This window comes from Vombatus ursinus, unplaced genomic scaffold (assembly GCF_900497805.2).
Source record: "Vombatus ursinus unplaced genomic scaffold, bare-nosed wombat genome assembly UNPS02014772.1, whole genome shotgun sequence".
NCBI lineage: Eukaryota > Metazoa > Chordata > Mammalia > Diprotodontia > Vombatidae > Vombatus > Vombatus ursinus.
The window spans coordinates 10,449,920-10,462,932 of record NW_020954550.1 but is presented as its reverse complement, the minus strand read 5'-3'; the positions used below and the strand labels follow the sequence as shown (position 1 = coordinate 10,462,932).

General features: G+C 36.1%; 1 protein-coding gene across 2 annotated transcripts in view; it reads right to left on the bottom strand.

Moving 5' to 3' along the window:
• ADAMTS6 (ADAM metallopeptidase with thrombospondin type 1 motif 6) overlaps nucleotides 1-13,013 on the bottom strand; it is a 329,091-nt gene that overhangs the window by 30,414 nt on the left and 285,664 nt on the right. Inside the window, exon 21 of one of the 2 annotated variants that reach the window (XM_027863321.1) lies at nucleotides 9,153-9,282. In XM_027863321.1, coding sequence (XP_027719122.1) covers nucleotides 9,153-9,282 — 130 coding nt within the window. Of the gene's footprint in view, nucleotides 1-9,152; nucleotides 9,283-13,013 lie in introns of those variants that run through there. The other variant, XM_027863322.1, reaches the window with a different exon arrangement.

Genomic DNA, 13,013 nt, shown 5'->3' with positions numbered 1-13,013 from the left:
AATCTAATTAATAATAATGATAATACCTAACATTTATATAGCACTTTGCAAAGCGCTTTACAAACATTAGCTTCACAATATCTCTAACAAGTAGGTGCTATTACTTACTCTATTTTATAGATGAGCAAACAGGCAGACAGAGGTTAAATGACTTGCCCAAGTTCACACAGCTAGTAAGTGTTTGAGGGAGAATCCAAACCCAGGTCTTCCTGACTACAAGTCCAACACTCTATCCACTGAGTCACCTGTGAGGACTGGCCTATTGCTAGACTCTGGCTGACTCCATATTTGACCAATGTTTGATCCATTTATACACCAGGAAGTTCCTATGTACCAAATAACTGGCCTAGTCAGCTACATTTAGGGTTATAAATACAAGGTTAGTAAACGATCAGTTTAGCAAACTTCATGTAACCCAAGGGTGTAGAATTAAAAAACTTTCTTAATCAAAATGCCCTTGTGATTGATAAGGGGGAAGGGAAAAGGGTGTCAAGGTCTAGACCACACCCTGATTGAATGCCCAGAAAGTCCCCTCAGTCCTTGTTCTTACATTTCTTTTCAGTACTACCTTAACCACAACCTCCTCATGAAGAGGTGCAAAACTTCACAGGCCGTATCCAAAAAGAACCACACTGATAAGACTCTTGCCCTTAGATGTCTGTCTATACACAAATGCTCATGAGTAATAAATAAATAGAAATCTTAATACAAGGAGGTAAATTTGACCACTAAGCATCACCGAAACACTGTGGGAGTAAAATATAGCAGTAATAATAATAATAACAATAATAATAGCTAGCATGTATACAGCACTTTAGGTGTTGCAAAGCACATGTTATCTCATGTAATCTTCACAACAGATAGGTGCCATTAATATTTCCACTTCACAAATGAGGAAACTGAGGCTAAAAGAGATTAAATGACTTGCTCAGGGTCAATCACACTGCTAAGTAAGAGTCTGAAATAGGATTCAAACCCCAGTCTTCCGAAATCCAAGTTTAGCACTTCATTTTTTGTATCACCTAGCTGCCATCTACCATAGAAGGTACCTCTTATTGAAATAAAGCAGACAAAAGTATCAGTGGATTAGCACTTTGCATCAAAAAGATCTAGTCTGTTGAAGCATACTATTTTTTACCTTCTTTCTTTTTTCATTTGAGTCTTCTTACGCAAAATGACTAATATGGAAATGTTTTCAAGATTGTATACATATAACCTATATCAGATTGCTTACCATTCCATGGGGAGGGGCCAGAGATAGAATTTGGAACTCAAAACTAAACAACAACAAATGTTCAAAATTGTTTTTCCATGTAATTAGGGGGAAAATAAAATATTATTTTATTAAAAAAGATCTAGTCTGTGAGGAAAATCGAGAAATAGAAAGAGTAAGCATTGTTGGATTTGAGTAAGGAACAAAAGAGGAAGGGTAACTGATATTGTCATGGGGTGTATTATATCACAAGTCAGAAGGAATGAATAGATGAGGAGTTTGGGAAACAAGCTGGAAATCAGGCATGAAGACTAGGACTCTCTTCTAAAAGAAGGCATTTGAGAAATTCTTGATCTGCTTTGATAATGATTTCATTTTTCAAAGGATGGAGGAAGCGACAAGTGGAATTGTTATTATGGATCTGATTTGGACCAATATGAAAAAAAACTAGTTACCTAAATAGAAAGGACAGGAACCTGGGAAGCAACTCAACTTGAGTTCATGATAAACAATATGTGGAAACCTGGCCGTAGCATTACAGGTATTTTAGATTTGGGGAAACTGGATTTTAAAGAATTCAGAGAAAAAGTAAATAATATTTCATGTCCTGAAATCTAGAGTGGAAGTTAGGTCAACAAGTAGATGTTCTCAAGAGCAAAAACCTGACAACACAAACACCTATGGTTCTGAGGAAGAAGAGGAAATTATCTCTGAAGAGATAAATGTGGCTGCAAATGGAACTCATATACTGACTTAGATTTTTAAAGATGTGTACAGAAGACAGGAGCAAGGGAAAAACAACTAAGAATGAAAACAAAAGGTTGAATGTTCTCATAAAAATATCTCCAGAATGAACTGAGGATAACAAAAAAGACTTCTTTCGTTATGTTGAGAGCAAATCTCTATCAAATAAGGAGTAGGATCAATCCTTTGGAGTCCTATTCCTCATTCCATAAGGACTTTAGGGACAGTCAATCAGCAGGTGATCTAGACTGTATCACCTGGACTGTTATCAGCCACAAAGGCACTGAGATTAGGAAAATTGGCTAACCTTACAGACCCGGACTGAATTAGATGAAACTTGCTAAATTGACAGTTTACTAAGCTTGCATTACTAACCCTAAATGTAGCTGATAAAGCCAGCTATTGGGTTTCTCTTCCATACCTTGTGAGATGGTATTTAATCAATCAAATATTTATTAAGCATTTACTATGTATTAGGCATTGTGCTAGATGCTGGGGGAAAAAATATGAAAGCGAGGCAGTCTCTACTCTTGAAGAGCTTACATTCTAACTGAGGAATACATGTTCTCAGATACAGGATATATACAAAAATATTGGAAGGGATGCTAAGAACTGAGAGACATCTCTTCTCATGAAAGAGGTATACTTGAGCTGAGCATTCTAGAGAAATAAGCTTCCTGTATCAGTAAACCTGGATGAGCTACATTCCGGAATACTGAAAGAATCTGGGTATGTGATTACCAAGTCATTGTCAATGATCACTGAAAAAATTGTGGAGAAAGAGAAAATGTCACTGAAATTCAATACATTTGAATTTTACAGATGAGGAAACTGAGGCCCGGGAAGTTAAATGATTTACCCAGAGCATATCAAGTGTGTATCTAAGTTGGCATTTGAACTCAGGATTTCCCAGTTCCAAATCCAGTGTTTTATCCACTACACCAAAAGATTTTTCATGAGCATATAGAAAGGCAAGCAGTAATTCCCTTGACACAGCATGTGTTCATCTAGAGAACAAATTATGCCAAATTAATCTTACTTCCTTTTTTGTCAAGGTTACCAGACATATCAATAGTTCAGGGAAATGCCACAGACATAATGAACTTAGATTTTAGCCAGGCATTTGACAAAGTTATGTTAGACTTGTGGACAAGATGGAGAAATGTGGGCTGGATAGTAGTATAGATAGGTAGACTAAAATTTAGTGAAATGACAAGAGTGTTGATTAATGTATTGATGTCAACTTAGAAGGGAAGTCTCTAGTGGAATGGCATGAGAGGAAGGTGTTTGGTTTTGCTCAAGATTTTTATCAATGAATTGAATAAAGGCATAGATGGCATGCTTGTCAAATTTACAAATGACGCAAAACTGACAGGGATACCCAATACTCTGGACGACAGAATTGGGATCCAAAAAGCTCTTAACAGGCTAGAATGACTGACTGAATCTAATTAGGTGAAATTTAATAGGAATAAATTTAAAATCTTAGCCTCAGGTTAAAGGGCTGAGCTGAACCAATAGAGAATTGGAGAAATATGGTTAAACAAGAGTTTATGTGAAGAAAGACTTGGGGGTTTTACTAGACTGTAAATTCAGTATGAGTCAACGGTGTCCCACTGCAGCCACAAGAGCCAATGGGATCTTAAATTACATCAACAGAAGCAGAACACCCAGGACAAGGGAGGTGAAGATCCTATTCTAATCAGACCATATCAGGGGTTGCTGTATTCAGTTCTAGAGCCACTTGTTAGAAAGGATACTGAAAAACTGGGATGGCAACCAAAAGAAGGTGAGCAAGATGAGAAGAGAGGACTTGGGATTAAGATGTAAAGGGATCAGTTGTACTACTTGACCCCAAACTGGAGAACCTGGAATCCTAGTTAGAGGTTTGCAAAGAAACATCAGTTTCCAGTTAAGGAAAAAAAAATTTCTTAACAATTAGAGGTGTCTAAAAGTGTATAATAATGGAATCTTTCAACAGGAAATAGGTTTTTGTTCCCTTGAGGTTCTGTGATTTCACGAACCAAACTCAACTCAAGTGAGGCTCACACTTGAAGTAACTAAAGTTAGGATATCTTCTGCTTCCCAGTCCACATTCTTAGCTACACGCATTAAGAAACATCTTACAAAGAGCAAAGCAAATCATGGGAGCCCAGGATGCTTCAGAATTCGATTTCCAAATAAAGCAAAACCTTGATTAATTAAGAAAAACAACAGAAATCCTCAATCATACAGAATTTTACTTCTGCTTTGCAATTATCTGAAAAATAAAAGGAGCAATTAACAAGAAAACATTACATATTTATTTAAAAACAACAACACCCTCAGCTACTATCCTAGAGTCAGCACATAAATCTTTAGTTCTGTCTCCAATAAAAAATAGGAAAAGTCCTTTATATACAGTTCCACAAAATCATAACTGATATTTGAAATGACTATTATAATGCATTGTAAGATCCTTAACCATCAAAGAAAGATTTAGATTTGTTTATTAAGCAGGACTATGTGTTAATCCATTTTAGATTTTTAATGACTATTTGAAGCAAAAGAGATTTCTGTTTAATCCTTAGTTAAGCATAAAATTAAATTAATCTAATCAGAACATTTCATATGCTAAGTATTTTAGTAACTGATATTTTACCACAGTATTTTTTTATTAACATGAAGAACATTCCTGAAATTTATCTACTATGTCGATTACCTCACCATGGGTAAAACTACTTTATTGTTTTCATGACATTTAAAAACTGTAGTCATGTTATGACAACTTAAACTACTACACAAGAATAATACCATATGATTTTACTACATGTGAAATATCCTTCATATTCAAACTCAACATAGTGAAAAGTATACTCTAGTTACATCTCCTAGACTATGTATTCTCTTAGTGCTGTTCTACTGAGATTCTAAATCTCTATTAGTCTAATTGTATTGCCTGATAATGACTCTTCCCTTTCCTCCTATCCCAAACTATAGCATGAACACCACCATTTCTTTCTTTATCTACCCAGAACCCATATGGTTTAGTGAATTTTTTTTTAATCTAGATATTTCAAAAGCTGAAGTACTCTTGCACTTGCAGCTAGAAGACACAGTGGACAGACCCTGTGGTCTGGATTAAGGAAAACCTGAGTTAAAATTCAGCTTTAGATACTTTCTAGCTGTGTGGCACTGGGCAAATCACTTACCTTCTGTTTACCTTAGTTTCCTCAGCTGTAAAATGGAGATAATAATAGCACCAACTCTCACAAGTTGTTGTGAGGGTCAAATGAGATAATACTTGTAAAGCAATTAGCACAATATCTGCCACACAGTAAGAGCTTAATAAATGCTTGTTTACTTCCTTCCTTTGGTGTTGCCATGGAAAGGAATGTCATTCTTTCTCAGCAGTTCAATCTCTGAGCTCTTAGGTGCTTTCCCAAATAAATAGCAAATTTTTCAGTTTGGCATGAGTCACTTTCCCTTGTTTGATTCACATAAATTCCTCTTTCTTTAACCCCTCCTATTTTCCTGCCATTTTCTTTGTCCTGTATTCTTCTATACTTTCCTCTGAAAACTTGTTATACTCTGCTAATTGGTTGAAACACAGCCAAGATATTTTCCCATACAGAATTCCATTGCATAAAATACTAACATCTGACATAGAGTCACAGAACATTAGAACTACAAGGAACATTAGAAATCATCTCACCCAATTTTTACAGGTAAGGAAACTAAGGACCTAAAAAGAGAATTTACTTGCCCAAGATCACACAAAGGTTGGAGAAGAACTGGAAATAGAACTAGATCTCAGTTTCCTACCCAGGATTCTTTTCCTGCCTATTCAGCCTACATCTCCTTCCCTTTCTTCTCCACCCTCCTTAAGTCTCATTGATTCCAGGAAGCTTATCTTGACTCACTCTATGGTTGTTATCTCCAAGATGCCAAAATAATCAGTAGGTTTAATTTTAAAATAATCAAGTCAGTTGTTTGGCACTGTGTAGACAAAACCACCAGTCACCTGACAGAATTCCTTCTGAAAAGTTCTTTTTGGTATTAAGGAGACATAACCTTTGTGGAAAAATTACTGAGGGGCTAGATGAATCCATTTTTCCTACACCTCAATGTTAATTAAAAACAGACATGTGGGTGCTACAATAAGACAATGACTTCATGTAATTTAAGATTTCTTTCTCTTTTTAAGCTTGTAAATGTCTGTAGACTGGGACTTTGTCATTCCTTTCATAATACCTAGCTTTATGGCCTCTGGGGAAACTATGAGTATTTGCTCCATTGTTCATTACAAAACCTGTTATATAATTACAACTACTAAGAAAAAGTCAAATAGCAAACTTTTCACAAAATGGATTCAAGTAAAAAAGGCCATAGAGCCAGATTAAGGGAAGAGCCTCAATCTATCACTTAATTGATAAGCATTTATTAAGCACCTACTATGTGTAGGGCACTGTGCACTGGAGATACAAAGAAACGCAAAAAACAGTCCTTGTTCTCTCAAAGAGAATATAGTCTACTGGGGTAGATATTGTGCAAATAACTATGTACTAATTAACTATATGTATGTGTATATGTATATGTACAATAAATTGGAAATAATCAACAGGGGGAAGGAGCTAGCATTAAGGGAAACAGGAAAAGGTTTCTTGTAGAAAATAGAATTTTAGCTGGGACTTGACAGAAGCCAGGGTTAATTACTATACATCCCTACAGAAAATAATTTAATATATTTGTCTACATAGACCTATATACATATATATCTTTTTCTATTTTATATATCTATTTCTTATGCTATTCTATTTCTAAAACTTAACATTTTTTTTTGAATATTCTTGTCTGCTCTTCCATGGGGAAGACGTGGACTATCCCTTAGTATGTTAGTATTCCTGATACCATCCTACCTCTCCCCATCTTCCCTTTAGTAAAGGATTATAGGAGGGAAAAGAATAGGATACTTGGAACCACAAAAGGACTTAAATGTTTTCTGAACTGGATCTGCATTTAAATGATTGATTTTAGCCATACTTATTAACCCAGGTATTACCAATCAAATTCACAACTATAATTTTACCATTTTAGAAAAAAAAAATCACTGCCAATCCCAAAATAGGAGAGGGAAAAGACCAATTACCAGATTCCCAAAGGAAATTATAGCATAGCATTTAAGCTTCAAAAACCAGAAGGCCAAACAGAGCAAACGTAACTAAGACCACTGATGCTTTAATGGAGCTGATCAAGGGCCAAACCTCATACGTAAAATCTTGATGTTGAGGGAGTTATCTTGATGGGTAGAGACTCCCAAATACATATACATATGATAAAAAACATTTTTAAAATGGCAAAGGACATAATTAGATTTTTTTTAAAAAAAAAACATCTTTTGTTTTTACATATGTTTTGTAGTTTCACTTGAGATACATTTCCCCATGTAATTGGCATGAGAGAAAACTGTGAGAAAAAAACTGAATGTATAAACTCAACTCCTTCTAATACTTACCAAAGGTCACATTCCTGTACTTTACCATGTCTGAGTTTGGGGGAATTCATTACGTATCATATTTCAAGAACTAACATAGAACTATAAACATTTTAAAATGAATATTTACAGCCCGTCACCCTAGATTATTCCATTGTCTTACTTAGTCAGCAGTATTCTAAACTCTCTGAGATTTAATAACTCAGTCAGCCTGACTGGATAGTGGGAGATATTAAATAATTGCTGACTTTAACAAAGCACTTTTCTTGTCATAACTCTATGGGTCAGGGAACGTAATATTACCCCCATTTTACAGACTTGCACAATTATCCCAGGGAAAAATTAAAGAAATGCAACAACCTAGCTCTAATATGAAAAAAAATCAGAATTCTTTCTCTTGTCTACTAAATGCTGTAAGTATACTTAGTATACTTAGTATCTTAGTGGGAAAGTATAATTTCCACATGAGAAATCCTCCATTCTTTGTCTCCAAATTCAGTGAGACCTATAATTAATGAATTCACCTGCTTTGCATTCAGATTTTTTCCCCTTTCCTCAGTTCTATGTTAGTATAATAAGCAAAGCAAAGACTAAAATTGAGGGCAAGGGAATCATACCTGTTTAATCAGCTTTAACCCAACAAAAGGACATGCCTTTTACATATGTTCCTCTATCTAGTAGTTCTCACTTAGGCAAAATTCCAATGCAGAATTCTAAATTTCTCTTTGGCAACCTCATCATGACTGGCACATGTTGCCTTTTTTTTCCCAACAAGGGCTTCTCTCAATTTGTAATAATAATAATGATAACTAACATATAGTGCTTACTCTGTGCCAGGCACTGTGCTAAGGCCTTTACAAATACTGTGAAAGGTAGGTGCTGTTATTATCCCCATTTTATAGATGAGGAAACTGAGGCAAACCGAGGTTAAGTGACTTGCCCAGGGTCACAGATAGTGTCTGAGGCTATATTTGAACTTACATCTTCCTTTAGGCCCAGCACTGTATCCACTGTGCCACTTGGCTGCATCCAAAAAGTTTGTAAAGATTAGGAAGAGTGGCCTATTGAAAGTAGGCCCCATTTTGTAACCATAAAATCCAAAATAGCATCTATTTCAATGGGCTGTCTCCTTAGACCTCTTCTTACAGGCATTCCTCACTCCTACCTTTGTAACACACATACTAGCTGAGAATTACTAGATTAGCCAACTGAAGGAATCTGCCAACTCATCCTCTAAGTGTGCATCAAAGATGGTAACCTTATATTAAAAGGATATACTGCTGCAAGATGACAGAGCTTACAATGGAAGGATAAGAAAAGGCAGTAATATCTCATTTCAGGGATTTCCAAACCTCTGCAGAAATCTTCAGGATCTTCCAATGGCCCCTGAATTTCATGTCTGTCATCAATCTTTCTTAAGATACAAAATTGGAAAGACAAAGGAGTATGTTTCCCCTCTTGTCTTTTGCCCAGCATTCAACTGGTTATAAATTCACTAAATACACACCACAGGGGCCACTGTCTGAGATCTCTGGTCAGACCTGAGTCTTGTGTCCAGTAAAAGGAGAAATTAAATTGCTGACTCCTTTGATTATTCTTGATTCCCTACTAGATCTAATTTACATACATCACAAGGAATACACCTCACAAACTGTTCTCAGTACAGGCACTTATTATCTTTCCTTGGATTGCTGAAGAATTACTATATCATCTTGTACTTACTCAGGTGGACAAGGTTCAGTGTTGCAAGCACGCTGGTTTTCTGGTGGTTTGCCATCAGGGTCACAGTAATTGTTCTGGACAATAGAGTTGTCATCTAACCTTTTACACACTGCCTCTTGCTTCTGGATACCTTGAGAAGAGAGACACCATTAACTAGAATGTAATTTTGCTTTCTATCATATGCTAGGCAAATTCTTCTGACTCTATGAGAAATCCTGAAGTCCCTGAACTGCTGCTATCTCACTCTCAGAATGAGTTTTGAAGAGAGATCACCTCTCTATTATAATTTTAAGCAACATCACTGGACTGGAATTTGGTATTCTGTTTTCAAGCAAACAGTAGAAAATACCTGTAGATTTAAGCACAGGCTGTTCATATTCGCATATTCTTGCTCCCTCTTTCCCTTATGGGGGGGAAAAAAACCACAATACATCTCCAATTTTTCAATGAAAAAGCACTGGAGAGTGTTTCTGTGCAAAATTGCCAATTATATTTTGCCTTAAAATAAAATAGTAATATAGAATTTATTGTCTGATATTTTCTGGAACATATTCCATCACTTTAATCTTTGTAAAGAGCAGAGGAGAAAAAAAAATCACACATCACATTACATTAATGCTGCCATGACCTCTTTTCATTTATGGGATCCTATCTCTGACAATCTATGGAAGACCTAAATTTTAAGACGCTCTTTTGATATCATCATTACAGCAAGGAGTTAAGTAATGACATGGCAATGTCTTCACAGAGATTGAAAAGTGTATGATGCCAGTGCTTTTAAGATACTTGAACGTCAGAAATATACGTTCTGTCAACTAAGTCATTTGTCTATTGAAACTGATTGACTTTTTAAAACTGTTTACAGTTGTGTAAGCTGTACATAATTCTTTTGTTCATTAGTACCCCAAACACACACCCCATTCTTACAAAATATTTTATGTGACCTGCTCACCACAGGAAAATCACCTGATAGAAAAATCTTTGAGAAGATTAAAAACACATGATGATTTTTCTTAATTTGTAAAACATTTTTAAAAAGCAAATAGATAGTCTCAACAACTTGCTTAAAGTAAGGGACCAATTCTATTATGAAGCAAAATTCCCCACTGACTACATTTTGGCCCAAGTATTTCCCTCGATGTCCAAGAATCCAGAAGTTGCAGAAACAAAAAAGTTATAAAGTCAAGATATCAGAGAGGAGCAAGTCAAGTACCACAAAAAGGTCTTAGGCCACAGGAGTGGCATGTTGCTCTTGAAACTGAAAGAGAAAAAAAACCCAAACCAGCTAAAAAACACCAGGATAGGCCAGGGGTGGAGTACCTGCGGCCTTGAGGCAGGCCACATGGCCGCAGGTTCCCCACCCCTGGGGTAGGCTAAATTACCTTGAAAGCGACAAGAGCTGTATTAGCAGTACTGAGTAAACCACAACTTCACACCTACCTTGCCCCCACACAATCACTCGATTGTTTCTAAGTCCCCAGAAAAACAGAGTTTGATCTTGCTTTGGGTAAATCAAACTGAAACTTGATCTTTCAGGGTGGAAAACCCGTAGCCTAAAGTGCGAGGCACCAAGTACTTTTCCTAAAGTCCCTGCACAATCCCAGAAATACTCTGCCTGGAGGCCCCCAGACCTTTCTTTCACTTTACTGAACTTCAGCAGACTTAGTGAAAGTCCCCTTATAACTGAAGAAGGGAACAGAAAAACTATCAAGCCCACCCGATTAGCTAGTCAAATTCCCCGCGGCTTTGGGGATGATGGGGGAGATAAGTTTAAGGAAGTAGTTTTTATGGTCTGCAAGGACTCAAGGTTCTTACTGAGCACCTTAAAGCCAAAAAAAAAAAAAAAGTACATTTCTTTTTCATAATTTGGTTGCTGCTTTAAAAAATGCAATTGCCAAACAACCAACTTAACTAAATGGCATAATGTTCTAAGTACTGACTCATGTCCTTCTTTCCCCTTAAAGATGTATCAAACATCTCAATTTGTGCAAGGGTAGCTTGGAAATTTTTAGCTACTAAAATTTAGATTTCTTTTGAGGGAAGATATGACTCACCTCAAGCACATCTATTAGCAATTCACAGATGTTCTACACTATTCATCAGCTATCTCTCCACTGTGTTATCCCAGTGGGCAGATAACTCACTCACTCCATGGAGTCCACCTTTTAGACAGATATCTCTATCATTAGTCATAAGGACACAATATAACTATGAACTGCCACTCAGGGTCAGACCAATGGTCCATACAGCTGTGTTCTGTTAGAGGGGGAGGATACAGAGGAGTGGGGGCTAATGGGACAATAGGGCACTTATCACAGAAAGACAAGATTTTGTCTTAAAATCAATCCCATCAAATCATACTTTCTGCCAGAAATCTGGGGGTGTGATGAAAGTCCATCCAGTCTCAAATCTCAGCTATTCCTTATAAACAGATAAATATTTCCCATCACAGCAAAAATGGGACTGGTACCACTCCACAATACAAAGAGTATTTGAGTGCCCTCAATCTGAGAAAATTACTTTTCTCTCATCAAATTAGCACATATGTAGAACTGGTCATATTTGGCCTTAAATGAAATGACACTTTAATCAAAAAGCAGGGTCACTACAAACTACTAAAGGACAAGATAACAATGATGGCAATTGACATTTATTAGTGCTTTAAGGTTTTCAAATTTGACTTACATGACCTAATTTAATCCTCAGGATAGCTCTGTGACATTGATCCTATAGGTATTATCCCAATATACAGATGAAAAAACTATAGTTTCTAGACTTCTTTCATGGTCAAGAATGGACTGCATTAATAGTCTAAGTGACTTGTCTATGGTCACATAGTTAAGTAGAGAATCAGGATTAAAACCCATGTCTAGGGATCAAAGATTTAGAAGTGGAAGTACCCTTAGAAATCATTCAATTCAAACACTCAAGAAACTGAAATCCAGAGATATTAAATAGTTTGCCCCAGGTCACACAGGTAGTAAGTAAGCCAGGATTCAAAAGTAGCCCCTCAGATTCTAAATCCATTGTTCTTTTCACACTGCCTTTTTGACTTCAAATCTAACATTCTTTCCCCTACAAAATACTGTTAATAAAAAAAAGATGACATTCAAATCTTATTTTGAAAAAAAATATCATCCACATTTCAGACAATATTTTACTGTCTCCTGATAGATACATGTCCTGAATGTTGATTTTAAGTAAAATTTTATACTGCTATTGTCTCTGGATAACAGACTTTTTGTATAAACACACACATAAACACACACACACACACACACACACACATACACACACAAGCCAACAGCAGCATCAACTAAGAATTTCAGGTTCAGGGGCTGAGGTGGGTACAAATTTCTTAAGTGGGGTGTTAATTGGTTTATTCATTCATTCAACCGTATTTCCTGGTTGCTTTACTATTTAAACAACACTCTGCTAGATATTGATAATCAGAAGCTCACTTGATTTTGGTCATACTGTAAAGATTTTTAAAATATTAGAGATGGAGGTAAAATCTTTTTGGTCAACTATCACTACTTAAAGAAGATTATTTTTAATGACATTTTCCATCTAAGTTTTCAAACAGCCAGTTGATATTATTTCATGTTTTATGAAGCTGCATTTTTCTCCTTATATTCATCTTTTATTAATTTTCTTCTGAAATAGTATATTTGACAGTGTGGTATTTCACACTCAAAAACTGACTGCACCCATAATCTATTCCAAGTCTTCTTATGAGCAGCTCTATACAATCGCCCTCCAACGCCACACAAATCTCCTTCCAGCCTCTATCCCAAACTTGGCAAGACTATAGGATTCTTTTCTTAAAGTCACCAGCAAGAGGAAAGTGCTTTAAACCAA